The 27466-nt window shown below is 46.8% G+C and overlaps 1 protein-coding gene across 1 annotated transcript; it reads left to right on the forward strand.

Moving 5' to 3' along the window:
* The first annotated feature begins 15649 nt into the window (after nt 1–15649).
* Nucleotides 15650–26943, forward strand: LOC133895253 (betaine aldehyde dehydrogenase 2-like). The gene is made up of 15 exons (XM_062335410.1): nt 15650–15917; nt 16010–16152; nt 22298–22378; nt 22458–22606; nt 23245–23337; nt 23413–23536; nt 23619–23684; nt 24160–24226; nt 24666–24742; nt 25172–25285; nt 25664–25741; nt 25821–25972; nt 26066–26126; nt 26388–26494; nt 26586–26943. The coding sequence occupies exons 1-15, from the start codon at nt 15803–15805 to the stop codon at nt 26674–26676; spliced, it is 1518 nt and encodes a 505-aa protein (XP_062191394.1). The 5' UTR covers nt 15650–15802; the 3' UTR covers nt 26677–26943.
* The last annotated feature ends 523 nt before the right edge of the window (nt 26944–27466 follow it).

Here is a 27466-nt window from a genome sequence, read left to right on the forward strand (position 1 = left end):
CGAATGAATTTGTAAGGGAAAATGAAAGAGAATTTCATCCTAGATGGAATGATCTTGATAATCCCTTCGTGAAGAAAACTGTGTAGAAAAATCTTTAAAACGTTGAAGGAAAAAAATCCTTTCACGAAAAGACTCTAATCACACAAAAAAATCCGTTGAATATGATCTTACAATAACGAGATGTGCTGACTGAGTGAAAAGTAATACACTTAGTCACTTGTTTGGTCGACTACCAGTAGTGTAGAAAGTCACGTTTTATTAGCATATAGGAGAATTTAATACGCTCAACTTTTTTTAATTGTTGTCTATACTTTTTTAGCAAGTCACACTTCGACTACGCTAGTTGTGGCAAAGTTACTCAGTGATAAAAAAAGGTTCACTTGCGGTCTCTTGTCCAACTCTAAGTCTTCAACAGAGATAGTTAAATGAGTGGTCTGATCCGACACAGCATGGATTTATCGAGGCACAATCCGTTTAAGCACGATCCGTTTAGTTCCGTTAGTTAAATGGGTCGTATCGTGTCAGTCCACGTGTCTCGACTCCAGCTCAAACACAGCCTATTTAAAATCAAGTCGTGCCGTGTCGGCCCGCGGCATGTTAGGCTCGATGACTTTTTTTCCCGTCACGCAAAAATTGAAAAAAAATCACAAAAATTTGCTTTCACCCAGAATCGAACACCCGACCTTCTACTTAGGAGTCAAACACACTACTATTACACCACATATCCTATATTGTATTAGACCTAAATAAATTATATAAAATATTAAAAAAATATATGAACAGTTAAACGGGCACATGCCGTGCCACAGCTCCGGATCAGGCATAGCCCAAGTTATCGTACCGTGTCATGTCTGAACCGTACCAACAGTGTCGTGCCTCAGACTGACTCATGTTGCACGACCTATTTAGATATCTTTAGTCTTGAATTCCGAACCATTTTCAAAAAGGAAGCTTTATTTTTCTTTGAGTGAATTTGGAAAAAGAAGGTTAGCAATAGCTTTCCGATCATGACTTCCGAATATGGGCAGAGCAAGATTTGGCCCACGAGCGTGGCTGGGCCGCTGTGTATTCTGCTGGACCGCTGTGTTTTCTGTGTTTTCTGCTGGACCATTGATGTTTCCTCCACTTTTGCCAGTAAAAATACGAGTTTTTTTATTTTTATATTTTTTGTTAAAATTTAAATAAATAGATTTTCGGCAAAGGTATTTGCAAAACTAGGCGCCTGCAGCCCTCTACAGCCCTCTTAGAGGGCGGTTACGGTTCCTAACCGCCCCTTGAGAGAGCGGTAGGCCTAACCGCCCTCTCAGGGCGTGGCCCTGAGAGGGCGGTTAGGGACATTTTTTCCTGTAAAAATATTTTTTTTTTCCATTTTGTCCTCTAAAATATTTTTTTAATTAAAGAAATAAAAAGGAAGGGGTGTAAGGAAATTAAGAATTTAAATTTGGAGTAGGTTATGTAATAGCGGGAGAAAAAAAATCAGTAATTAGTAGTCGCAGCATTTTACGTGGGTATGGGGTGCGAACGAGGACAAACATAGCATTAAACATAGGGTGAAAATATTACAATACACTGTAACCGCGACGACACGATGAGGAAACAAAGGTGGCATGTACGGTTCGTACTAAGACCTACTTATTAGTGCGCCGATCCTAATCATAATATGCCTTAGGGAGGGAAAGTATGCCGGGTTACATTAGGTACTCTCTACTGCGTGCATCTAGGATACTTTCCCTTTCGGAGGGCATCGGGACCTGCCGCCTTAGCACGGTGGGCTCTCTCCCGCTTCCTTTTCCTCTCAGCCTCTCGAGCCTGAGCCACGGTACGGTCGTGCGCCGTCTTCCTCATGCGCTCTTCTTCCTCCCGCTTGAGGCGAAGTTCCTCTTGCTGTTGCTCGTACTCCCGACGTGTGTACGCTTCCCTTCTCCACCTCATGTTCATGTCGACTCATAGCTTCTGTGAGTCATTTTGCTCATTGTCGAGCCACTGAATAAAATCACAGAGCGGTGGAGGAGACTGAACAAATGGAACAAGATGAGTGGTTAGTAAAAGAGGGTGCGAAATCGGAAGAGATGAGACAGATATCTATTACCGTACCGGTCGATAACCAGTTGTTGCATGGCGAGGCACACATGAAAAAGCGCAGCCCATAGGTGTATAAGATGTCCTGCGACTCGCGGAGCTTACAAAGGTCATCACAGAAGCACATTGGTGGTTCGAGACCTTCAGGTATGGTAGTCCCTCAATATTTCTTTGGTGGGCTCGATGGAGCTGAGGAAGACATTGCACTTGAGCGATATGAGAAATAAGCGATGCTTCACCATAAGGAGGTTCAGCTATTTATAGTTGGGGGAGGCAGGAGCATTGGATTCGCTCTTGAAGAAAGGAGTGAGGGTATGGGCGTAGCTGGTGGGAGGAGCATCGGATTCCATCTTGAAGAATGGGAAAGTTGTGTCATTGCCCATGGTCAGAGATTCTACGTTTATTGGTACCCGTGTTGTCATTTACTGATTGGAAAAAGCTGGGTAGTGTTATCACATCTTGTTTAAAGCCTGCGGCAGGAGGCATGTGTTGTCAAGTTATGGTTAAAGTTTAGTGCTGTGGTCACTTCTTTATTGAACGTGTCTGAATATGAAATGCATTTACGAAATGCTAAGTCGACCATACAAAGTAAACGTGTCTTAATACATAGGAGTACATCACGAAGCGAATATGCATATGTTAGTTACATAAAATGTAAAATGCTACTCATGCCTCCCTCGTTGCCGTTGCCCGTGCGCCCCATCGTGGTCCCGATGCCGCTGGTTAACCCTCACGTGACCCCTGGAGTAGGTGAGGGGGTCGGGTGGACCGACGTGTCTGGTAGGCCTAGTAGGGACCACCGGTGTTGAGAGCTCGTCCTGCGTGGGCTGTGTCCGAAGGGGAGCACTGGAAACCTGGGACCGCTGAAGGACGTCGTAGTCATGTGTGCCCCCAAAGAAGTCACGGACGATGTCGTATGCGGTGTCGGGGCCAGCCTCATCCTCCTAACTAAGGTAGGAGGACTGTGAAGGCTCAGCAGGCGTCCATGTGTACTGGCTGGAGGGGCCTATTAACAAATAATCACGTTAGATACGAACAATATGGTATTGAAAGTAGTAGTAAAAAATATATAATTGTACCTGCGTGGTACGACGGTGCAGCAGAAGAAGGCCACGCTGACGTGCTGTAGTACGTTACGGGCGGGGTAGGGCGTGGGGCCGCCGAAGACGGACCGGCCTCGTCACTGAAGTAACCTGAGCACAATACTAACTTATTTTGCTGAAAGTATTAGAAATAGGAAGAAGGGTTCCCGGAGTACCTGAGGGTGGACGCATAGGGCTCGATCTACGAGGCTGCGTCGAGACTTGTGCAGGCGGACCTAATGAATGTTTAATAATAATAAGTAAAGGATATTGTTCAACATTATTCAAAAGGATAATTCGTACCATGTTGCTCCGACCCTCCATGACGTGGTAGAAGGGGTCTTGTGGGTGCCGACACTGAAGAACGTCGGTGCATGTCTGACGGTCGAGACGACTCGGCGTGTACACCACTCGACCTGGGAGACGGTCCTGCTACATCTGTGGTAGATCTACAGGTGGTGAGCTTCAAGGCGCGCGTCGCCTTGTCGAAAACCCGTCTAATGAAGCTCCCAACATCCGACGCACTTAGGTGGTGCCCTTGCCGGACGCGGTCCATGGCAGCAGCTGCATCCCTATTTACGTCATAAATGATATCTGTCTGCGAATACGAACAGAAGTGAACAATTAAAGTATACGGTTATGTTCATTCAATATGGAGTACGGACTTCAAAAAGTTACTTACTGCTAAAGCGGCGTCCTCATCCCAATGCACCGGGTATGTCTCCGTTGTCGACGCGATATGGGGCCGGACATCCTCAGGGGTGTAGGTGACACAGGTCCGCGTACGTGGTACATACCACCGTAGGTACTCCCTGAAGTTCCGCTCGTTGTGGGGACGAGCCTCCTCAACGACGTCCTGTAGCGCTTGGGCCCATGTTGCCACGTAAGGGGCCAAGCGCTCCGCCCAGAGGTTGCCAGCTGGCTGGCCTTTCCGCGTGTACCTGCATTGAAACCACGGTAAATGTTAGTCATAGTTTAACAAAGGTTGCTAAAACTATAATTTTGCAAATGTACCTGTGGACTTGCACGGGGACGCTATGGATGGGGATGAGCGGGAATGCTTGGTGATAGCTAAACTGCCGCATGACACGGTGCGGTGAGTACTCTTCGACGTAGATGTTGAAGACAAGGGGCACCTTCGTGAGCCAGTACTCCTCGTCGCGGGTGCACAAGGGTGACAAACCCAACTCTGCACACGCCTGCACGGACGGAACGCTGTATGGCTCCCATACCACATCGTTAGGATGTAGCCTGTCAAACTGGGTACGAAAATGCTCGTACGCGCTGCGAGGCTGCTCGTGCGCCCAGTGTGGCTGAGTGACAAACATCAATACAAATATTTAGAGACAAACACAATACGAAGGAAACTGTTAATATAAAATACGTACCCGACGATGACACCACATCGAGGCCATTGTAGGCGCGTCCTCGTCCGTCTCGCCGTACCATTCCTCTGGGTACGGGGAGCGGTCCACCACCGGCCTGCCTATGGCGAAATGCTCGTACGACCATAGCTGAAGAAGAAGTGGACACCCGGCGAAAGTGGCTAGTGCCTCCTTCTTCGTGTATGCGTCGCAGAGCGCCTGATACGTCGCAGCAAGAACAGCGGATGCCCAGCTGAACTGCGGTACGTCCTCCGCATCAGCGTCCGCTATCGACCGGGCGTACAGCACAAGCGTCCTGGTAACCAGGTGGCCTTGGCCACTAGTGAACATCATCCACCCAAACAACCAAAGCAGGAAGGCCTCCAAATGTCTCGAGACCGCGTATGCGTTGGCGTGTGGGTGTATGTACGCCGGCTGCACATATGACTAGTGTCATAAAGGATCATTACGACATACTTTGTTAGTATTCGATAGGTTGTATGTTACCGTACCTGAAACTGTAGGATCCACTTCTTCGTTGGCCCTCGTGCATCGGATAAGAACTCAGGCACGTAGGGGGGTGCGTCCGCCTTTTGCTCCATTGGGCCAAATCGTTGATGCATGTCGTTCATCCAGTCAGCCTGCATATCGATGACCCCAACCACAGCTCCCGCGCAAGGAAGGCTTAAGAGGTAGGAGACGTCCTGCAGGGTCGGGGTCATCTCTCCGCACGGGAGGTGGAACGTATGTGTCTTCGGCCTCCAACGGTCGACCAGTGCTGCTATCAGCGACCGATCGAAGTAGAAACGATGGGCCGCAACCTCGGGGTTCTCCGTCGATCGGGCCTCGACCAACCGGCAAAGCGGTAGGAGTCCGGCCGCTGCTAACCTATAAGTGTTGCAGTATATCAATAATATGGAACAACAGCAGTGATATGACAATTTCGTATCAAATTTTCTAAGTACATGTGCTTCCATCGCTCGTCTATCGTCAGTAGCTCTCCAGGGCCTCGTGGGCGAAACACTCCTAGCTCCGTTTGGTACTCGGCGGATAAGAAGCTGCGATGCTTCTTGTCCACGGCAAGGTCCAAAAGCTCGGGGGTCAGAGGGTGAGCCATCTCTGCATTTGAAAGACATGTACATTAATACATTGATAAATAAATACAACAACAATATACTTTGAATGCAAATTAACTATATGCGAAATTAACGAATATTAAAATGGTACAAAACTAGCACAACACACATAAAGCTCACCTAGACAACAGGTGCATCACCGCCTGCATTTTTGGGACAATATTTATAAGTGTGACCTACTTCATTGCACTGACTGCATCGCTTAATCCTAGGGCCAGCCTCGGATTCATCCATATCGTTGCGAATCCGACGAGTTTGTCTTCGGCCCGATGCGTTCTTCATCTTTCCCAAATCAGGCACATATATTCTTGTAGGCCCTGAGTTACTTGTAAAAATGTCAACAATGTCGTAACCATACAGCTCCTGGTTCCAGGTGTTGATTATTTGATCTTTCATAAAATACTGTGACACATATTGCTTGGGAAGCATATGGTGCTCCGCGCACGCAGCTATGACGTGCGTACAAGGTTTGTGGAGTAATTGTGGCTTCTGACAACTACATATGCATGTCCCACTCCTTAGCAAACACTGTTGAACATGCCGCTCACGTCTACCCCCCCTTCGACCCTTATTCCGACACAGGACACTGAACTTGTGCTCTGCAGTGCCCTCTTGATTTGCGCGATGCATGTGGGCCTTCTTATTTGCCTTCTCCATATACTCACATAGCATCCGCCCGTAAAGCATACGATTGTCCTCCATTACAACCTTAGCAGCTGCATACCGATCAATAAAATACTTGCAGGTCCCATGCAAAATGCCTTCTACAATTCCAACTAGTGGTAGGGACCTCATTCCTCGCATGACCCAGTTATAAACCTCTGCAAGGTTTGTAGTCATTACTCCATACCTTGCACCACCACTATCGTACAGCAGAGCCCATTTTTCATTCGGCTCATTGCGTATCCACTGTGAGAAGCTCCTAATAGATGAGCCCGATCTCCTTACAATCTGCGGAGTATCGGTTGGGAGAGGACCAAGAGCTATTGGTTCATCACCGTTAGGTGCAGCCTCCGCAGTTTGTTTTAGAGTCAGTTCATCAAGTCTTGCCCATAATACATTGAACTTACATTGCTGGTTCTGACTGCACAACTTCTTGAAGAGCTTCATTAACTCTTTGTTTTTAAACTGTCTGTAGAAGTTCGCACCCATATGGCGCATGCACCACCTGCTTTTGAGATCGGGCCACTGTACTGGTACACTCCGTCGCATGCTACCATGTTGCATATCCAGCAAAGCCTGCAACAATCCTGCATGACTATCATGAATGAGACACACATCTGGTCGGTCAAGAACAATTGCATGTTTAACCCGCTCTAGGAACCAATACCAGCTGTCCCCGTTCTCACTTTCCACGAACGCAAACCCTAGTGGCAGGACTTGGTTGTTACCGTCGACCCCTATTGCAGATAAAATCTGCCCTTTGTACTTCCCAGTCAGGAATGTTCCATCTAGGCATATGATGGGTCGGCAATATATAAATGCTTTGATAGTTGCAACGAATGCAAAGAAAGCACGCTGCAACACTCTTTTTCCGCTGTACTCCACATCAGTAGAGGGGTAATGCTTGATATCATAGTAGCTGCCTGGATTTCTTGCACAAATTGTGGCTAATTGACGAGGTAGATTGTGATACGAATCTTCATATGTACCGAACCTCATCTCAATAGCCTTTTGTTTAGCCCTCCATGCCTTCGTATAGTTTATTATGTATTGGAACCTTTACTCAATAGTACGGATTATTGATTGTGGCTCATACCTTAGGTTGTCCACAATCTCTCCATACATAACATTTGCAATGAAAGCAGAAGACAGGTTCCGGTGGATGAACTCTATTTCCTCAATGTGACAATTATGTTCCTTAACTATTGAGCATTGCTAGTAGTCTGCCCATTTTCCTCTGAATGCGTGCACCCGCCAAGGGCACTGAGGCACCAAGCACTTCACATCATACTCTCTTTTACTTGATTTAACAACCTTGAATTGCCTACGAAGAGACAACGACCAGAATTTCACTGCATTAATAACTGCCTCTTTTATAGGGTACATAGCACCCTGTGACACCTCATTCTCATGGTACTTCCATAGTGTCTGGTCAGCCTCGCTAACCATCAACTTCAAAAATTCATGATCTCGCCACTCTACAGGAACTAGAGCATTACCCTCCTCATCAGAAGAATCCCCATCGGCAAGGCCTTCCTCCAACTTTTCATCCTCCAAATCCATATCTTCAATGATGCTAGGGATGTGCTCCGCTTCATCAGCTACACCCATCGGTTGCAGCTCTGGAACATCACCAACTTCCTCCCTGGATCCTACATTAGCCGCCTTTGACTCATCTTCCACTGCCTCACTTGGTCTTACTACTGCTTTTGCAGAGTTCACCTCATTTTGATCTTTCAGGTACGTCTCAGCTAACAAAACAAGCGGCAGGCCACGTTCACAGCATATATCTACATACTGCCTCCAAGTTGATGTGGCTTCGATGGGAACAAGCTCACCAAAGTATCCATGACTAACACAGCTCAGGGCAACTTTCAACTTCAGCTCATATTGCTGCGGATCCAGTTGGAAAAACCGCATGAGCCATTTGCACACACCCACAATAGTCCTCTCATTAGCTTTACTAAGCCCCTTCATGACATGACAAAATCCAGACAAATCTACACCGTTAGGATCGTACCTAATTTCACCCTCACCATAATATATCTGAAAAATTAATTTATCTCCCATCCCTGGAAACACCCGCAAACATAACCCATGTTAAGACAACAAACTATATTTCTGATTATCGGATAAAATAATTTTTAAATGCTACCCTAGGTTCGCAAATTATCATCTACTGTTGCCTCCTACGTCCGCAGGTACAAATAATATACTAAAAATAATATACTACAAATAACATACTGAAAATAATATACTAAAAATAATATTCTATATTGAACTACTATCGTACCATATTCTAATTAAATTTGACAATTTTCTAAACCCTAGGTCATAAATGTCTAAAATCTATGTCATATACTACTACTGCACTAATTAACAACAATAAAAAGGAAAAAAAAATTTACCCAAAAATTTTCTTCAAATCCGCGGCCCAAATGCAGCAGGGCTTCACCGACCTCTCTTCCTCCCCTCTCCTCTCCTCTCTTCTCCTCTCTCTTCTCAACTTTTCCCTTTTTTTTCAGATTTTTATGATTTTTTGGTCAATTTTCGGCCTTTTTATAGCAGAGGGTGCCGGACGGGGAGGACCCTTTACCGGCCCCTGAGAAGGCGGTAAGGACCTCTACCCGCCCCCTCAGGGAGCGGTAAGGCTCCGGGCCGGACGGGAAGGGCCTACCCGCCCTCTGAGGGGGGCGGTTAGGCCTACCGCCCTCTCAGGGAGCGGTTAGGACCCGTAACCGCTCTCTCAGAGGGCTGTAGGCGCCTAGTTTTACAAATATCTTCGCCGAGATCTATTTATTTAAATTTTAACTAAAAATATATAAAAATAAAAAAACACTAAAAATACAACGGGCATGTGTGTATAGCTCATCCACATCATCGTAATATTACAATTGTCCGATCATCATCCTTTCATTAGATCTGGCCGTCCATATTATGTTTTGTCTTCTAGCCACCTCCTCCCCTGGGCTTCATTCTCTCGTGGCCCTTCCCACGGATCCAGATCATCTGACTTCACGGAAAATAAATTGCTACAGTAACACGTACACAATTATATTGTTACAGTACCTTACTGAAAAATACTGTTTACCATCCCAGAAATTACTGTTGGATCTGAATCCTTTCCCCTCCCGGCACACACCCCTTCCCCGATTGCGCCCCTGTCGCAGGTGCAACCGAAGCGCCCCTCCCGACCGGCCGGCTGCTCGCCTCCAAGGACGGTTGCCTCCTCACCTCCCGTAACTGGCGAGCAACGAAACAACAGCATCCAAGCAGGCTGTAACTGATTTGCCTTAAGCGAAACAGCAAGTTCTTCGTGTATTGCTTTGTTCAGAGCCGACTGCCTACCTAGCTCAGCGGTCGCCGCCGACTACCAGCAGAGAGCCGGCGACCGTGTCCTCTCCCTCGCCGCACCAACCGCCAGCCGTGACCGTCTGGGTCGCCTCCACTGATTCCGATTGCTTCATCGATCGAATACCTCGCGCCCAGGCATTAGCTTCGATCTTCTCGCCTTCCCCAGTCGTCATCACCAAGCACTACGCCATTTTGTATCAGCTGCACCGCTATGTTGCAGCCCATTTTTCTCTTGCGGGAGTTACATACTTCCACTTTGATTCATCTCTTTCCTTGGTTGATGTTTTATTAGATTCAAAGTTTTGACAATGCCCTTTCTTGAATTCTCTTGCAGGCTATAGTAATTACTTTAGTTAACATTTTTTCGTCCTTACGGGTATTTTTCAAGGAAATCAATATTGCAGTCCTACAATAACAGGTATGTCCTTTACATGACCAATAGCTCGCTTACATGTTTGCTTTAAGATGCAACCAAAAGCCAACAATTAGCAATTAGGGATTCCATTTTCCAAACAAAATTTTAAATATTGCAGTGAACTGATGATGAAGTCTGAAGGAGCTATTTCAACATTCAAATGCTGTTTGTACATTCCCTGACTACTTCGATCCTCTCCAGCTATCTTGAATAAATGCACAGACCAGAGAAAACACAATTGTCTTAGATAGCTTCATCCAAAGAATGAAATCTGTATTGTACAACAGCTCATTGACTAAAGTTCTCTGAAAGTGATTTACAGATCTTATTCTTCTTTTCTAAGAGTAGAAGCAACCCCGAAACTTTGTATTTTTCAAGCCTTCCTCTACGCTTGGCTAAAGTACTGCCTTTGTTTTTCTTTGCGCTATGGATATGTTGAGATTAAAACGATTGATTACTAATGCACAGTTTTGCAGCTGTTTGAAGTTGATTTGCATCATAATTGCACCCTAACATGAAGTTTAGCAATAGAATTATTTTCTATCATGCGACCAAAGTTCACATGTTCCCTGCTTTTCTTCGCTACATACATGTGTTATGGGCTGGGCATCGGGCCAGTCTATCAGCGCAGCGCCCGTGCGGCGAGGTGATTCGCGTGCGGCTAGGTAGCAGCACGTCCAATAGAAGCTGATCATGTCAATTAGCTTAGTTAGTTACAGGGATGCATTAGTTAGCTACATGCATACGTGAGGCGATTTGGATTGTTATCTTCGTTAGTATGAATGGAGGTTGCGTTAGTTGCATTGGTATCCTTTAGTTGCTTAGAGATAAAGTTTGTTAGGAGGGCTTGTCTATTTAAGGGGCAGCCGTGCTTCTGTTTCATTTAATCAATGAATAAATAAGAAAGTTCCTTCATATAATCGTCTGCTCAGAGAGCCTCCGCGAGAGGGTGAGTGCGCTACCATCATTTATGCTATCGATCAAATCTACTAATCCGTATCATCTTTGGTATCAGTCATGGGCGATCCTGCGACCATAGCTGACATCACGTCCAAGCTTGATCGGATCTTGCTTACCATCGACCGCCACAATAATGTGATCTCCCACATCCGGACCCAATTCTCCTCCCTCATCATGGCTGTCAAGCAGCTCGCGTGAGGCTAGCAGCTCTGGGATGGGCGATGCCGGAGGCTCTAGCTAGGACGACGATGACCGTAAGCCTCTCGACGGCAACGACGTCCACATTGCTAGCTCAATAATGCACGTATACAAGCTTCGGGCATCACCAGCGGCAACAGTGCCATCCACACCAGCGTCTTCCATGCATGTCCTTGGAATGTCTGGTGAGGGCTTGCTCGATGCGACCCTGTCTGTGGCGAGGCCACTGGGACGACTTTGATGGTGGCACGGTACCGATCCAATCTACTAATCCATATCACATGTGCTATATTTGGTTGAGAAATGGAAACATTATCATTTCTTGTAGCTCATCATTTTGCTCTCCCAATATTGACGAAGTTCAAGTTCTCTATCATGCTTGGTGACCCACGACAATAAGGATGGTAACGGGTCAGTCGGGACCAGGTGGAGCAAGAATGCACCTGACTCGAAACCTGAGACATCAAATCTGATCTAGCCCTAAAATTGTTACCGGGCGCAAAATGACCCTCGACCTTAGCAAGGACCCTAGACCCATCGGGGACTCAAAACTCGTGCCCCTAGCTACAGCAACACATGGACACACACTTTCCTTTCCCCATCCGGAGCTAGCACATCTCACCACTGGCTGTCGCCACATGCTCTCTCCGCGGCCACCCCCTCCCTTTCCCCTACGAATCCGTCACTGCTCGCAGTCCGCCGTTCTCGATGGCGCGGCGACCTCGTGCAGTGGCCAACGGCAGTCTGTCTTCCCCGACAGCGTGTTGACCTAACGAAGGACCTCTTTCTCGCCTCAAGCCACCTCACCGTAGCCGACCTCCTTCGCATCCGCCACCGGTGCCTCTTCCCTCCAACCACTGGCTTTGGGTTTGGGCAGCCTCTCCTCGCTCACGGACCTCGTCAACACCTCCAACCCAGTGTAGGAGTAGCACTGTAGCAGCAGTGAGGGGGACAGAGAGTTGCCCAGTTAGGGGTGGCCAGGTGGGCCGAAGGGGCAAGGGGGAGCATCGGAGGCCTGGAGCAGCTGAACAGGGGAGGGAAGGAACCACCATATGACCACTTGCCCGCACCGCACACGTGCCACTGGATGCAGTCAGCCAATGTCGTAGTCGCTGCTCCTGTGCTCTAGAAGCCCAGATCTACGACAGAGGTGATGGCGCGATGCACTGACTAGGGTTAGCACAAGGTGGGCAGGTGGTCAGGTGGATGGGTTGTCTTTTGGCGGTGGAGGCGCGCACGTGGAGTAATAGCCTAATGGGATAAAGGGCTGACAGACGACGGATGGGCCATAAGGGATTGGGTGGTTGGGCCTCGGGATTTTGGGTTTCGGGTGGCACCCGCGGGTGCAAAAACAGACTCCTTTTTTTTATATAAAATGAAGTTTTAATAAAGAGAATTGCTAGTTCTAAATCATCTGAGATTTTATTTATGTATTAGTCACATTTGTGATAATAAAAACTCATCGCCATAACCATAAAATCTTATTGCCTTTTATGATATGAGACCTACCCACCGACTCGTTACCGTAAAAACTGCATCGGGATTTACCGTTGTAGGATGATTTTTACGGTCATAGGTTTGTGACCATAAAAACAATAGAATTTGACGAGTGCAGGGACATTTTTATAGTTATAAATGTGATTGAGACATAAATAATATCTGATTCACCTGACATGGAGACGGACCCTTAAATAAATATCCCATGGAAAAGTTGTTATACATCCTCTCCTAAACGGCCAGACATGAAGCAAAGCGGACGGAACTCATGTGAGTCCCATATAGCTTAGCCTAAAGACGAAGGTGCTATACTGCTATATTATACTGTAGAAACACACATCTCTCGTATTTCTAGTAAAATGGATGCTTCGTGAGTGCATCTCTGCAGTATTCTTGTCTATTTAATTTTTCTTCTGGGCCTGTATATGCCAAATTCGAGCATTTGATCTACCCTGGTCCGAAACACGACGATCATTTCATATAATGATGAACTTAAAAGTTTTGAAATTTCCTTTAAAAAAAAGCTTTGAAAGTTGGGTTCACGTGATCATGTCATCGGGCACCGCTCTGCTTTTGAGAGAACAAATCAAAGAAAGATAAAAGATATGATGTATACTCTGTCCAAAAATCGGAGAGAATCTTCATATTTTTATATACGTGGACAATTCCACCAACCACGTGTGTGATGTTCACATCATCAGAAATCACTTGTTGCTTTTGACACAATCAGTGCTGTCAAGTGTGCGTGCAATCGCAGCTTAAAAAAAAAAGTGTGCGTGTAATCAGCGATGTCATTACAATATGAGAAAGTTCCCTATATGCCGGCGATATTTTTGTTTGACATTCAAAAACCTCACTTCACTTTTCTGTCATAATAATTTTGCGCTCCCTACTCGCCACTTCCGTCACTTAATTGGCTGTTAAGTGTTGCTAGAAAAGTCAGTTTTGCCTCTGGGACAAGATGAAACATATTTTAGCTACTTTCCTTTCTTACCACTGCAGTGGACATCACATGTACATCATTTTTTTTTGTATTTTGAATTGTGAGGTGGGATACTTGGGTATATCTCAAGAAAATGGGCTAAAAGTTGGACATTTTGCAAATTGTTAGAAACCCTATTTATAATTCTAAAAAATTCTGGGGTTGTAGGTAAAGTTATGTTATACATCCATGCAAAATTTCAAGTGCAAATTTAATCATGTTGTGTGAAAAAATTGACAAATTCAGGTGCAATACACTAATTTTATCTTTGAGTGCATTGCACCTGAAATTTGTCTTTTTAGTTGTGGTGCAAATGGGATTGAATTTGAATTGTGTGGATGTAGAACTTAACCTTACCTACAACTCATGACTTTTGAGGACTTTTTAGATCTTCTAAGGAGGGTTTATAAGGAATTTGCACAAGCATTCCCGAAAACTAGCCCATTTTCATCTAAGTTGCACCCAGATACAGATACTCCCATCCACATATATTTTTTTGCAATATATTGTTAGTTGTGTTTTAAAATATTAGCTAACATACCAGCGGGTGATGGTGGTTTGGGAGGCAATTAGCTGTATAACACAGCATAACATCTTCAAAATATGTAATTAACTAAGATTAATTTGTACAACATATTTAATTTTGGTATACCCTTCCAAAATTTGTGAATTTTCCTGTACACACCAGATTCGGCCACCACAAGATTCGAAATTCTGATCTTTTGTACTAATTCCAAAACTTGTGGTGAAAAAGAAAGAAAAAAGAATTACTGCTGCAAGATATAGAATGAATTGGAACCTGAAGCAATGTGAGTGATCATAACTTAATATTTTGCTTTGCCGGCCTATTAAAACTGGCATTTGTCAAGATGGGCTAAGGCCACGTACGGCGGTTTTGTTGGAACCGACCACGTGATTTTGAGTTCTTTTTTCATTTTTCTAACTTAAAAAATTAAATAAATATCATGGATTAAATTTTTTATAAAAATAGACGTCTATCGTTTTCTCAAAAGTCTATAGCTCTTTCACACCTTACCGTCGTCCTATAAGAGAGCGGTTAACCCTTGCAGCTACCAGAGAGGCTGTTAGTATGGTGAATATTACTTAGCCACTCAATTTTTTTTTTCTATTTTTCTGTTCAAAATAATAGTCTTCTGTTGCTATAAATTTTTTAATTTTTTTATATATTCTATAATCTATATGAAATCTATTTTAATTGGATTCAGCTAAAAACATGTGTAAATTTAAATTAAAATTATCTAAAAATGTACTTTTATAACTTCTAGAAATTGTTAGGGCGTCAAATAAATTTCTAAAAATCTGAAAAAAAATCACTAATATTCTTCTTATACGATGGAATAATTTTTAAAATTATTTTTAGAGCTAGGTTTGTATAAGTTTGAGTTCAAATTGAGTTAAAAGAAGAATATCATATGAAATTATAAAAAAACATATAAATGGAGCATTATAAAGGAACTTACTTTTTCACCATATAACCTAAGACTAAAAATAATTTTAGAAATTATTAATCACATAAGAACAATATTAGTGAATTTTTTTAGATTTTTATGAATTTATGTAAGACTATAATAATTACTAGAAGTTATAAAAGTAGTTTTTTAAATAAATTTTAGTTTAAATTATACATAGGAGTTTTAGTGATTATAATTAAAATGAGTTGAACATAGAGTATAAAACACGTAAAAAAGATTTAAATTGTTTGAAGCAACAAAAGACTATTGTTTAAAAACAGAGATGAGAAAAAAAAAATTGAGCAGCTCGCTCCCTTGTATGGCTGCAAGGGCTAACCACACTTTGAGTATTCCTGTATTTGTTTTTCATATATGATCTATTTATTTAATTTTTTAAGTTAGAAAATATAAAAAAAATTTACATGATTGTGGCTGGTCGGCAACCGCGCGGGAAGGCGTGCAGCTCCTGCGCTGCCTCCGACGAAAAGGGTATTGCTTTCCACCCCACTACGCAGGAGCAGCGTGCGGATCCACGCCACACCAACCCAACTCAGCCCAACCACTCCGCGCCGCGGCTCGCACTCCCGCACGCACTCCTCGATGGCCTCGCCGGCGACGATCCCGCGGCGCCAGCTCTTCGTCGACGGCGAGTGGCGCGCGCCCGCGCTGGGCCGTCGCATCCCCGTCGTCAACCCCGCCACCGAGGCCCACATCGGTGACCAGCCGCCCCCGATCGTCCTCGCTTTTTTTAATTTTTTTTATGCTGGTTGCTTCCTGATGGGCTGATGTGCTTGGTTTCGCGCGCAGGCGAGATCCCAGCGGGCACGGCGGAGGACGTGGAGGCCGCGGTGGCGGCGGCGCGCGCGGCGTTGAGGAGGAACCGCGGCCGCGACTGGGCCCGCGCGCCGGGCGCCGTCCGGGCCAAGTACCTCCGCGCCATCGCCGCCAAGGTACGCTGTATTCCGCGCCTCGGTGTCATGAGTTCGCCTGTAGTTTTGGGCCAAAAATCGATGGAGTGGTCTGCCTCTGCTTGCAAGCATTGGTAGCTCAGCTATGCTGGGTGCCGTTTCGACAAGGGATTTGTGGAATAATTTGTCGTAATCCAAAGTGGATTGGGTGTGCGACCACTGACCTCAGATGCATATGGTTCACGGTGTTGTAATATTTGTTTGTGTGCTTCATTAGTGTAAATCTTTGTGCTCACTTGCAGTAGCTAGTTTTATGTTTTGATGGTTTCAATCAGTGACTGGATCGGTACCAGTCGAAAGCACCCTCGTGTGCCTGTGTGGGTCTGTGAAGCATGAAGGAGCGAACTTCTCAGTTCTTACTAGTCATTATCAAATCATGCTATATTAGTCAGTGGTCCTTCCTCTGCAGCTTCTTCCTGGTGCATTTACTGACCGACCTTAGGTGGCTGAATGTTTGTTTCTGTTAGACAGATATGTGTGCCTTGATTATAGGCTTGATTAGGATTAGGATCAGCATCCCTTGATTGCAGGCATCCCTTGATTGTAGGCCTTCCTAAACTACCTCAAGGGCTGCCTATATGTACTGCTCTCCTCTACAATCCTAATCAACCAATTCATTCCACACAATCCTGCTTTCCTATATGGTATCACGAGTCCGGGTTCCACCCGGTTCCTTTTCTTCCGCCCCTTAGCGCGCCGTCCGGCGCTGCCTGCGCGAGACCGCGCCCCCGCGCGACGCGCCTCCCTGCGCGACGTCCGCGCTCCGCGCCCGTGCGCAAACCATGGCCGGCTCCCTGCCCGCCGATCCCTCCGCCTCCGCCGCGGCCAACGGCGCCGCCGCCGCGACCGCCGACGCTGCTCAGCGCCCGGACGACGCGCGCGCCCAGCGCAGGGCCGCGCGTGACGCCGCCCTGGCGCGCGCTGCAGCCGCCGAAGAGGAGGCCGCCGCCGCCGCCCGGGACCGCGACGCCGCCGTGGCTCGCATCCGCGAGTCCCTGGCCCTCGCTGCCGCGGCCCGCAAGGAGGCCGATCCGGTCTCCGACAACGACGAGGCGCCCGACGACGATGACGACGCCGACGCAGCCCTGGAAGCTCGCCGCGCCCTGCAGATGCATGAGGCCGCCGCCCTTCTCCAACTCCATGCCCAAGCCGCCGCCGTCCAGAACGTCCGCAGTCTCGTTCTTGTCGTCCTCGACTCCGCCGGTAACTACTCCCGCTGGCGTGAACAATTTCTTCTCGCCGTCGGCAAGTACTCCCTGCAGGACCATGTCCTCCGCGACCCTCCGGCTGTTCCCTATGCGGATTGGATCCGTATGGACTGTGTCGTTCGTTCGTGGCTCTACGGCACCATCGCCACGGACCTCCTCGACATCGTCATGGCCCGAGGCGACCACGGCGCCACAGCTCGCACCACGTGGCTCGCCATCGAGACACAGTTCCTTGGCAATAAGGAGACGCGCATCATCCTCCTCGACGCCAAGTTCCGCAACGTCAGGCAAGGGGACCTCAGCATCACGGACTACTGCAAGCGCCTGAAGGGCATGGCCGACGACCTCGGCGATCTCGGGTCGCCCGTCTCCGACAAGCTACTCGTCCTCACCCTCATCGGCGGCCTCAACGAGCAGTTCCACGCCGTCGGTCGCGACATTCGTCGCAGCCGGCCCCTGCGCTCCTTCCTGGAGGCCCGCGACGACCTTCTCCTGGAAGAGATGACCATGCCATCCGCGCCGTCCGAGCCACCCCAGGCTCTTCTTGGGGCCACCGCCGGCCATCCTCCATCCCGGCCTCCTGCGCCCTCCCACAGCAACCGCACCAACAACGGGGGGGGGGGGGGGCAAAGGAGGTGGCCGCGAGCGTCGTCAACGCGGCGGCCAAGGGCGCTCCGGCAAAGGCGGCCAGGGCAAAGGCGCCGGCTCCAGCCAGGGCGCCAAACTCTCTGGCCCCCCTGGCGCAGGCGACACCCCGCCGGGCGCTTGGCCGTCGTTCTGGAACCCCTGGACCGGGACGATTCAGATGTATCCTGGTCCCGGGCCCGCCCGGTCTGGACCTCTTCGTCCCACGCCGCCTCCTCCAGGCGGCCCTCCCCTGCCCCAGGCACACATCGCCCAGCAGCAGCAGGCCGCGCTCGCCCAGCAGCGGCAGGCCTGGCTTGCCCAGCAGCATGCCTGGGCCGCCCAGGTGCCCCCGGCACAGCAACAGGCGCCTCCCGGGTTCTACGGCGCACCCACGACCCTGCCTTCCTCGTGGGACCAGCAGTCCCTCGCCTCCACGTTCAGCACCATGACGCTCAACCAGCCGCAGGCGAATGACTGGTACCTTGACTCAGGTGCCTCCTCCCACATGACATCCGACACCGGTACTCTTTCACACTTTTCATCCTCGCGGTATCCCTCTCCTTCATCCATTATTGTCGGTGATGGTTCCTTGATTCCTGTCACTGCCACTGGTACAGCTAGCTTCCCAGGTTCCCTGTCTCTTAATAATGTCTTAGTTTCTCCTAAACTTATTAAGAATTTGATATCTGTTCGCCAGTTTACCTCTGACAATAACTGTTCCATCGAGTTTGATCCCGCTGGCTGTTCTGTGAAGGATCTGGTGTCCCGGAGGGTGATCGTCAGGTGCAATAGCTCCGGTCCTCTCTACCCTCTTCGGTTCCCCGCCGCTCACGCTTTTGCTGCTGCTTCCTCTTCCGACGTGTGGCATCGTCGTCTTGGGCACCCTGGTCTTGATGTTTTATCTAGAGTCGCATCTGCAGTTCCTTTTTGTAATAAACCTGCAAACACCACTTGTCATGCCTGTCAGCTAGGCCGCCATGTGCGCCTCCCATTTCAGTCCTCATCATCTCAAGCATCCAATAATTTCGATTTGCTTCACTGTGACTTATGGACTTCTCCCATTCCTAGTGTTTCAGGTTATAAATACTATTTGGTTGTCCTTGATGATTGCTCACATTATTTATGGACATTTCCTTTGCGTCTCAAGTCTGACACATTTGCGACTCTCACTAATTTCTTCTCACTTGTGCGTACTCAGTTTAGCGCCACAGTGAAGGCCGTGCAATGCGACAACGGCCGCGAGTTCGATAACTCCAGCTCCCGCACATTTTTCCTCTCCAAGGGAATGCACCTGCGGATGTCCTGCCCACACACCTCGCCACAGAACGGTCATGCCGAGCGTATGATCCGGAGCATCAACAACGTTGTTCGCTCCCTCCTCTTCCAAGCCAGCATGCCACCTGCCTACTGGGTGGAAGGTCTGCACACTGCCACACATCTTCTAAATATCCTGCCGACCAAAACTCTTCAGGGATCTACACCGCACCAGGCACTCTTTGGCACCGCACCCACCTACAGTCACCTGCGGGTCTTCGGTTGCGCCTGCTACCCGAACCTCTCCGCCACGGCACCACACAAACTAGCCCCTCGCTCCGCTCTCTGTGTTTTCCTTGGCTACTCTGCTCATCATAAGGGATACCGCTGCCTTGATCGTTCCACCAACCGCGTGATAGTCTCTCGCCACGTGGTGTTTGACGAAGCACAATTTCCCTTTTCCCAGCAGTCCTCGCCGGTCAATACTAATGAGTTTGATTTTCTGGAGCTCCCTGATGTGGCGCCCCATAGCTTGGTGCCTCCCCTCCTGCCTGCAGGTCCCTCCCTTCGCGTTGATGGCTCCGCACAGCCACGTGCGGCCGGTGCTCCAGCGCTGCCCAGCGCTTCTTCGGCGGCCTCCCTGGGAGCACCTACACCGCCTCCAAGCACCTGGCCGGCCGTTCATGCATCACCATCCGGCGGCCGGCTAAGCGGTGCTGCTCCTGCGCCGTCCCTTGGCAGCCGGCTGGACAGCGCCTGGCCAGGGCCCATTGCGCCACCAGCCGAGATAACACCTTCCAGATCCGCGCACCAGGAGGAGACCGCGGCCCCTCGCCCGCTGTTGGTCTACTCACGTCGCCCGCGGCCCCCACCACCGACGTCGCCACAGCCGGAGGCGCCGGCTCCACTGCCTCCCGGCGCCATTCCAGTCCGCCCCGTCAACAACCAGCACTCTATGACGACTCGTGGCAAGTTGGGCTTTCGGCAGCCTGCCTTGTTCCACTCATCGCCTCTCTCGCCGGTTCCTCGGACTTATCGTGGGGCTCTTGCTGACCCAAACTGGCGCCAGGCTATGCAGGAAGAATATGATGCTCTGCTATCCAATCACACTTGGGATCTCGTTCCTCGGCCTTCCAGCTGCAACATTGTCACTGGGAAGTGGATCTTTAAGCACAAGTTTCATGCAGACGGGTCTCTGGAGCGCTACAAAGCGCGTTGGGTCCTTCGAGGATTTACACAGCGCCCTGGGGTTGACTTCTCCGAGACTTTCAGCCCAGTTGTGAAGCCCGCTACCATCCGCACAGTGCTTTCGTTGGCCCTCTCTCGTCAGTGGCCTATCCATCAGCTTGACGTGAAGAATGCCTTCCTTCATGGCACTTTGTCCGACACTGTCTATTGTGCACAGCCAGCTGGTTTCGAGGACTCCGCTCATCCTGGATACGTGTGCAAGCTGAATCGCTCCCTTTATGGCCTTAAGCAAGCCCCACGTGCCTGGTACAGTCGCTTCTCCACATACCTGCAGCAGCTCGGTTTTGTTGAGGCCCAGACAGACACATCTCTCTTCGTGTTTCACCGTGGCTCAGACACAGTGTACCTCCTCCTATATGTGGATGATATTGTCCTGACGGCTTCCTCGTCGACCCTCCTCCGCCGCACCATCGCGGCACTACAGCGGGAATTTTCGATGAAGGACCTCGGCAAGTTACACTATTTCCTTGGGATGCGGGTTCAGCGCTCTGGTGATGGTATGTTGCTCTCTCAGCGCCAGTTCATGATAGAGATCCTGGACCGTGCAGGAATGGCTGACTGCAAGCCCTGTCAGACACCGGTTGACACCAACCCCAAGCTGTCCGCTAGTGAAGGTGATCTCCTCTCTGCTGCAGATGCTTCTGACTACAGGAGTTTGGCTGGCGCCCTTCAGTACCTGACCTTCACCCGCCCAGACATCTCTTATGCTGTCCAGCAGATCTGCCTTCACATGCACACCCCTCGCGACTCCCATCTCGCGGCCCTGAAGCGCATCCTGCGCTATGTGCGTGGTACACTCGATATGGGCCTCCTCTTGCGTCCCTCTGTGCAAACCGAGCTAGTGGTCTACTCTGATGCAGATTGGGCGGGCTGTCCGGACACCCGCAAATCCACCTCAGGTTATGCAGTCTTCCTGGGCGATAACTTGGTCTCCTGGTCTTCCAAGCGTCAGAATGCAGTCTCCCGCTCCAGTGCCGAGGCCGAGTACCGTGCGGTTGCCAATGCCGTCGCTGAGATCACCTGGCTGTGCCAACTCCTCACTGAGCTTCGCGCACCTTTGCGTCGCACTGCTCTGGTTTACTGCGACAACATCAGCACTATGTACATGTCTTCCAACCCCGTTCAACACCAGCGCACCAAACATGTGGAGATCGATCTACACTTCGTTCGGGAGCGCGTGGCCACCGGTGCAGTCCGAGTTCTGCATGTCCCGACGACCTCACAGTACGCCGACATCTTCACCAAAGGCCTGCCCTCTTCAGTCTTCACGGAGTTCCGGTCCAGCCTGAACGTCCAGCCAGCCGACGATCAGACTGCGGGGGGGTGTTAGACAGATATGTGTGCCTTGATTATAGGCTTGATTAGGATTAGGATCAGCATCCCTTGATTGCAGGCATCCCTTGATTGTAGGCCTTCCTAAACTACCTCAAGGGCTGCCTATATGTACTGCTCTCCTCTACAATCCTAATCAACCAATTCATTCCACACAATCCTGCTTTCCTATAGTTTCCATACACTAGATTACTGTTATATGTACCACAGAGGCACATAAAGTACAAATTAATTTTCAACTGTAACCTTTCTATTTAGGGGAAATCCTTGCTGTCCGTTTTTGACTTAAAAGATCCTTTGCTTTCTAATAAAACAGGGAGTGTTAGCCTTTAGTCCGAACACCTCAAACAATTTGTTTCTTTGAAGTTCAATCAGGAAAGTCTGCTAATATTCATGTCATTAAAATTTTGTTGACACATATATCTCGTTTTCATATGAATATATATCTTGTTATTCAGATAACTGAGAGGAAATCTGAGCTGGCTAACCTAGAGTCACTTGATTGTGGCAAGCCTCTTGACGAAGCAGCATGGGACATGGTACGTGAAACACCTTATAAAAGTGTGCATTATTCTTTTCGGCATGACATTCTGATCTGTTTCATATTCCTTTTATCAGGATGATGTTGCTGGGTGTTTTGAGTACTTCGCAGATCAGGCAGATGCCTTGGACAAAAAGCAAAATGCCCCAGTTTCTCTTCCAATGGAAAATTTTAAATGCTATCTTCGGAAAGAGCCTATTGGTGTAGTTGGGCTAATCACACCTTGGTATTTTTCATTTCTCCCTGTTTTACTGTTATCTATATTTATGATCAAACTTTGCAGGCAAGTGGCCTGTATTCCGTAATACACCTTCATTTCTAGTGTGATAAGCATCATAGTTGTATAGCGAATACAACTGTATATTTATGTCTAATCACACAATTACATGTTCTCTTCAGCTAATGCTAGATATTTTCCCCATGATTGGCCTGAAATACTTCTAGTCTCCATATTTAAACTTCCTGTCTATTGTTGAATCTCACCTAGCCAAGTCCATGTCAAATTTAGGTTTCGCATGTGTGAATGTTTAACGTCAATAAGCATTCTTGCTATGATGATCCATACAACATTGTGCTTTTTTTTCCTGGTTCAAGTGTTGCTTCTGCTTAATAAGCCCACTAGCCTTCTGTCAGCCTAGTTCACATTTTTGTAGAGCGGGCCTAGTTCATGTTTTTTGTAGAGCGGGCCTAGCTCAATTTGTTTTTCCTTTGTCGAATATGTTATTTATGTCTATAATCTTAATGGAGAATTGCAAATAGTTGATTTGGTTATTGATATACTTCTATTTGTGGTTACTTCATTTTCTTGTATCAATTATTTGGACTCTGAAGTATTATGCTCTGTACTTTGTATTTGTGCTGCAGGAACTATCCTCTCCTGATGGCTACATGGAAGGTAGCTCCTGCTCTGGCTGCTGGTTGTACAGCTGTGTTAAAGCCATCTGAATTGGCTTCTGTGTAAGTATTAACATGTTATGGCATGTTCGTGCTATAAGCAATGGCATTTGAAGCTTCTACTTTCAAAATTACCAGGACATGCTTAGAGCTAGCTGATATCTGTAAAGAAGTTGGTCTTCCTTCTGGCGTCTTAAACATTGTGACTGGATTTGGTCCTGATGCTGGTGCTCCTTTGGCAGCACACCCAGATGTCGATAAGGTACAGCTATTCTCGGTGTCATCATGTCTGACACATTAATGGAAAGGACATTCTTCACAAGATGATTTATTTGTTTATTTAGGTTGCTTTTACTGGGAGTTCAGAAACTGGTAAAAGGATCATGGCTGCTGCAGCTCCTATGGTCAAGGTTTGATCAAAATTTCTGTGAATATATGTTCTCTTTCTAGTACCTAACGAGTACAACCTCCATTTCATATTATAAGGCTTATAATTTTTGCAATCTTGTTTCAAAATGTAATGCATGCATGTAGATTTAATGACCTTTTCTCTGTTTTGCCACCATTTATTTACCATCTCTCTCTCTCTCTCTCTCTCTCTCTCTCTCTCTCTCTCTCTCTCTCTCTCTCTCTCTCTCCAATATTTCACACACTACATATTTACCATGGTTGTTTCCTTGTACTATTCTCTTGGTTTCATGTCCTCCTTAATTCTGTTATTGTCCAAAATACGCCTTAAAAAAGAGATGGAGAGAGTATTGTGCTTTTCTCTCCTTGCTTTTTTGTAGATTATTAGAAAAGTTTGATATAAACAGCATTCAAGCATTGTTCTGATAAGAAATGCTATCACATTCCTTACCTTTGTATTGCATCTTTTCATGACAGCCTGTTTCACTGGAACTTGGAGGAAAAGGTCCTATAGTGGTATTTGATGATGTCGACATTGACAAAGGTACATGGCAATTCCTAAGACTGACCAAATTCCAAAAGTTCTTCAGTATGTGTGGGTTGTTGCAATTTGCAAAAGCATTTTGCTGATCAGAATGCCCCCCCCCCCCAACTAAAGCCCTTAATTGGTATCTGGGCTTTCCACAGAAATACTCAGCTGTGCAGCCTGGACCAGGATTTGTACTGGTTGAGCAGCTGGCATTAAATTTACAGCTGGGGCATGCCAATTGAATAAAATATATGAAACAAAAAGTATGATTTCATCCGTCATCGTAGTAGGGGCTGAACTTTAGTAGAGAACATAGCTTTAGTTCTGGAAAAGTAATCTTTTTTTTTCTAAATTTCTTCACTGTGACAAACTTCAGTTAATGGATGCCTACATTTAGCTGAATGCAAATTCCTCAGCATTTCCATCATTGATCCTTCTTTTTAAATGTAAACAGCTGTTGAGTGGACTCTGTTTGGATGCTTTTGGACCAATGGTCAGATATGCAGCGCAACATCTCGTCTTCTTATCCATGTAAGTATCGAGTGTCAACTGGTATTGCCGATTAGAGTACTTCACACACTTAATGGCTGTCAATCATAATATATTTTCTTGGCGGTGTGGCTTTAGTTTTTTTTCTCACCATGCCATCTGCTTTTGATTCTAGAATATTATATGATGACATCAGTCTACTAAATAAGTAGCACTCTTCTATTGCCTTTTTTAAACAATATGCATGGCTCGCTGTTTAACATCTAGGTTTAAGCTCTTCAATTTGATGTTCGGGTTTTGATTTGTGCACAGTAATGAAGTAAATTCTGAATGATTTGATTGTATTTTATGGTCAATAATGGAAGCAACTTACCACTCTATATTACTCTTTGAAATTACATAGTATCAGTTACTATTGTTGTCACCTATATATTGATCAAGTTCTGTGTTCCGACAATGAAATATTTGCAGACAAAAATTGCTAAAAAGTTTTGTGAGAGGATGGTTGCATGGGCCAAAAATATCAAGGTGTCAAATCCACTTGAAGAGGGTTGCAGGCTTGGGCCAGTTGTTAGCGAAGGACAGGTACTACATGTTAACTTTGTCTGTACTTCTCTATCTCTCTCTCTCTCTGCGTGGTGACTTTGTCTAAACTTAAATGATGTCATCAACAATGCTAGGTCTATGGCTTCTTTCTGGAGTGTTGTTATCTTCTGTTACTTTCTGTAGTAAATTTGCTTCAATCTGTGTTCAAATGCACTGACTGAAATCACCTAATTTAGGTTCACTTTGTTATATTTTTCCAGTAAAAATTTCAGTAAGGACTTATGTTCCCATTGCACTAGACCAGGAGAAATGGACATCCTAATCACCACCCTCTTTGCAATCTTGTATATGTTTGCAAAATACATGTTGCTTGATCTTGTTGTTAGGAATCTTATTCATGTTATTGCCTTGTCTCAGTATGAGAAGATTAAGAAGTTCATATCAACTGCTAAAATCCAAGGTGCTACTATTCTGACTGGGGGTGTTAGACCAAAGGTAAGGCCCCAGTGCATTTGGATGTACAGAGATCCACATGCTATTGTGGGATAGAACTAATGTTTTGTGTGTTTTACAGCATCTTGAGAAAGGGTTCTATATTGAACCCACAATCATTACTGATGTCAGCACATCAATGCAAATTTGGAGGGAGGAAGTCTTTGGTCCAGTCCTGTGTGTTAAAGAATTTAGCACAGAAGATGAAGCCATTGAACTGGCGAATGATACTCAGTGAGCTACTTGTTATTCAGCACAGTTTCAGTGTCTGCACATGCGTGGTCTATGGCTTATGAACTAATACCACTACTCTTCTCGTTTCGATAGTTATGGTTTGGCCGGTGCTGTGCTTTCCGGTGATCGTGAGCGATGCCAAAGATTAACTGAGGTATGTACAATACAAGTGATGGGGTTTACAATATTTGGTTGGCGACTCGATGACTGCATCAGACTGATATTCCATGTTCTCATTTGACATCTGCTCCAGCTCTGCCCATATTATCCCTCACAAAGAGTTAAAATCGATATGCTTGATACCATGGCGCTCCAATTTAGTTTTGCCTTTGCAACATAGAATCCCTGTGAATTGCTGTCAGAACTGTTCTGCAGTATTTGTACAACACATCTCTAATGAAAACTTGTACAACAGGAGATCAACGCTGGAATTATCTGGGTAAACTGCTCTCAACCCTGCTTCTGCCAAGCTCCTTGGGGTGGGATCAAGCGCAGTGGATTTGGACGTGAGCTCGGAGAAGGGTGGGTAACACGGAACATAACATTTCTGAGGGAGACGTATAACAGTTAGTGTTATGGATCTGACTGACACTGCGCCTTTGTTTTGCCACAGGGGTATTGACAACTACATAAGCGTCAAGCAAGTCACGGAGTACACCTCTGATGAGCCATGGGGATGGTACAAGTCCCCTTCCAAGCTGTAAGCCTGTAAGCTGCCACCAGAATTGCACCTGTTCCATTAGAATAAATGGATCCCGCACGGAACGAACCTGTGTACCAAACGGAAATGACATTGTGAACTGTGGAGTGCTGGATCTGCGGATAAAGGCCAGAGTTAAGTTGTTAATTTACGCTTGTACTTGGTACGTGTGAGATGGTGTTACATTGTTCGTGCTACGGTTTTTTAATGACTAGTGAAGAAATGCTACATAATGGTGAATTTAGCGTAACATGATATTCGGTCAAGCCAACCTAGGGTTATGAGATATGCAATCTTTACATAAAAATAGCATCGGTTTTTTCCGCTGTTTTTATTAAATTATTCAAGGTTTTCCCTAACAGTTCGATTAGCTAGGACTTTTTCTTAAGGATCCACACGGTAAAAAGTATGTGAAAAACAAAAAAAAAAAATCAATATCATTATCATCATTAGTCATTGTAACACCCTACTTCCAACTGAGCCTAATTATCTGAAAATAGGAAATTTTGGCAGAGTTCCATCTGTATAGAGGTATAACTGACCATAAGAAACAAAGCTCAGGCAGTCAAAATAGATATAACCATCATATAAATAACCTTCACGACGCTACCAGCGTCGTACCATAACATATACCAAAACAATCGTCAACCCATCAACAAAACTCAACTCAACCACCGGGAAACTATCGGCTTTGTGATGAGGGCGTGCGTGCAACTACCAAAAACCATCCCCGACATGCATGTCAGCAACTAAACATACCTGTAAAAGATTTAACAGGGGGTGAGTCGAGCTCA

The sequence above is a fragment of the Phragmites australis genome, chromosome 16 (assembly GCF_958298935.1).
Source record: "Phragmites australis chromosome 16, lpPhrAust1.1, whole genome shotgun sequence".
Classification (NCBI taxonomy): domain Eukaryota; kingdom Viridiplantae; phylum Streptophyta; class Magnoliopsida; order Poales; family Poaceae; genus Phragmites; species Phragmites australis.

Bases quoted from the DNA above. Each gene is read 5' to 3' on its own strand.
- LOC133895253 (XM_062335410.1), top strand. From the start codon at position 15,803: ATGGCCTCGCCGGCGACGATCCCGCGGCGCCAGCTCTTCGTCGACGGC. The intron at 22,607-23,244 runs GTATTTTTCATT...TTTGTGCTGCAG, and splicing joins GTTGGGCTAATCACACCTTG to GAACTATCCTCTCCTGATGG. The intron at 24,743-25,171 runs GTAAGTATCGAG...AAATATTTGCAG, and splicing joins CATCTCGTCTTCTTATCCAT to ACAAAAATTGCTAAAAAGTT.